This window comes from Alligator sinensis, unplaced genomic scaffold (assembly GCF_000455745.1).
Source record: "Alligator sinensis unplaced genomic scaffold, ASM45574v1 scaffold358_1, whole genome shotgun sequence".
NCBI lineage: Eukaryota > Metazoa > Chordata > Crocodylia > Alligatoridae > Alligator > Alligator sinensis.
Window position 1 is genome coordinate 1,547,318 of NW_005842121.1, and position 1,434 is coordinate 1,548,751.

The window sequence follows — 1,434 nt, forward strand, 5'->3', positions numbered from 1 at the left end:
GGGTATTCTCTGTGACCCCCCAGGTATGTCCTGTGACCTTCCAGGGGTAATCCCTGTGACCCCCCAGGTAGTCCCTGTGACCCTTGGGGGTAGTCCCTGTGACCCCCCCCCAGGGGTATTCTCTGTGACCTTCCAGGAGTATCCCCCGTGACCCCCTGGGCTATTCACCGTGACCCTCCAGATCAGTATTCTGATCTCCCGCACTTGGCTTCCCCACTGGACTCATCAGTGACTTCAAGTCCCCATCCATGAACAGTGGGAGACAGTCCCTCCTGCCCCCCCCTTGGGGGTAGTCCCTGTGACCCCCCCCCAGGGGTATTCTCTGTGACCTTCCAGGAGTATCCCCCGTGACCCCCTGGGCTATTCACCGTGACCCTCCAGATCAGTATTCTGATCTCCCGCACTTGGCTTCCCCACTGGACTCATCAGTGACTTCAAGTCCCCATCCATGAACAGTGGGAGACAGTCCCTCCTGCCCCCCGACAGAGGAACTGCGAAGCAGCCACAGGATGTTTCCCAGTTTAGTGACAGTCCCTTCTCTGCCCTCCAGCCAAGCTGTCGTGAGCCAGAAAACCAGCAAACTGGCGACAGCCTGAAGTCTCAGAAGCCGTTCCCCGCTCAGGTCTATAAGCTCATCGAGTCTGCAGGTGGCTGGTCACCCGCGGCATGCCCCCCCGCCTGCATCGGTGCAGCGTGCGATGGGCTGCACCAGAACCACAGCACGATGCAACCTGCAAGATCCAGATCTACACCAACCCCAGAAGCAGTGGCCTGTGCACAGTGTTCGGAGCAGACCATATAGAAAGGTTGGACTGGAGACGCAACGAAGAAGATGACCACGGCTAAAGAGCTTCATCCCCAACACCAGCTTCCAGCCCTCGGGAGAGCGGCTGCCCCGCAGGGCCTGGTCTGCCCTTGCCCATCTCAGAATGAGCGTTGGATGGTTTAAGGTGTGTGTGTCTTCTTGGGACCTCGCCAGTGATGCTGGCTGCAGCTGTGGTGCTCGAGCTCAATCAGCCGACCATCTCGTCTTACGGCCCTCCTTCGGGTGCCCAAGGTCTTATTGACATCGGTCATCGTGCCTGTTGCTGGCTTTCTGCTCCTCAGCTGGTTTCTGCCAGGCAGTTGGTTGCACACTTTGAGCAGCGCAGGTATCAAAGCGGGGTGCAACTGCACCACCACACAGTCCCTGCATCCACCCCGGTCACATCTAGCCCAGCCCCCTGCCCGAGGCAGGAGCATCCCAATCCAATCCATCCCAGACAAAGTTTTGAAAAAGTGGGGTGCAGATGGCGAGGTTCATCATCACATAGAACCCAACACACATTTTTCTCCAATTTAAAATAAAGTAGAAGCTTTAGAAATACACATGATTCGGTTTAAGATTGAAGCAAAAACAAAGATCACTTCATTGCAATGAGTTAAAAAGAGTCT

General features: G+C 56.1%; 1 protein-coding gene across 1 annotated transcript in view; it reads right to left on the bottom strand.

Moving 5' to 3' along the window:
• Positions 1-1,077, bottom strand: part of NID2 (nidogen 2) — a 35,418-nt gene extending 34,341 nt beyond the window's left edge. The window contains exon 1 of the mRNA XM_014520483.1: positions 1,036-1,077. Within this exon, the coding sequence (XP_014375969.1) occupies positions 1,036-1,077 (42 nt within the window). The remainder of the gene's footprint in view (positions 1-1,035) is intronic.
• Between the last annotated feature and the right edge of the window lie 357 nt (positions 1,078-1,434).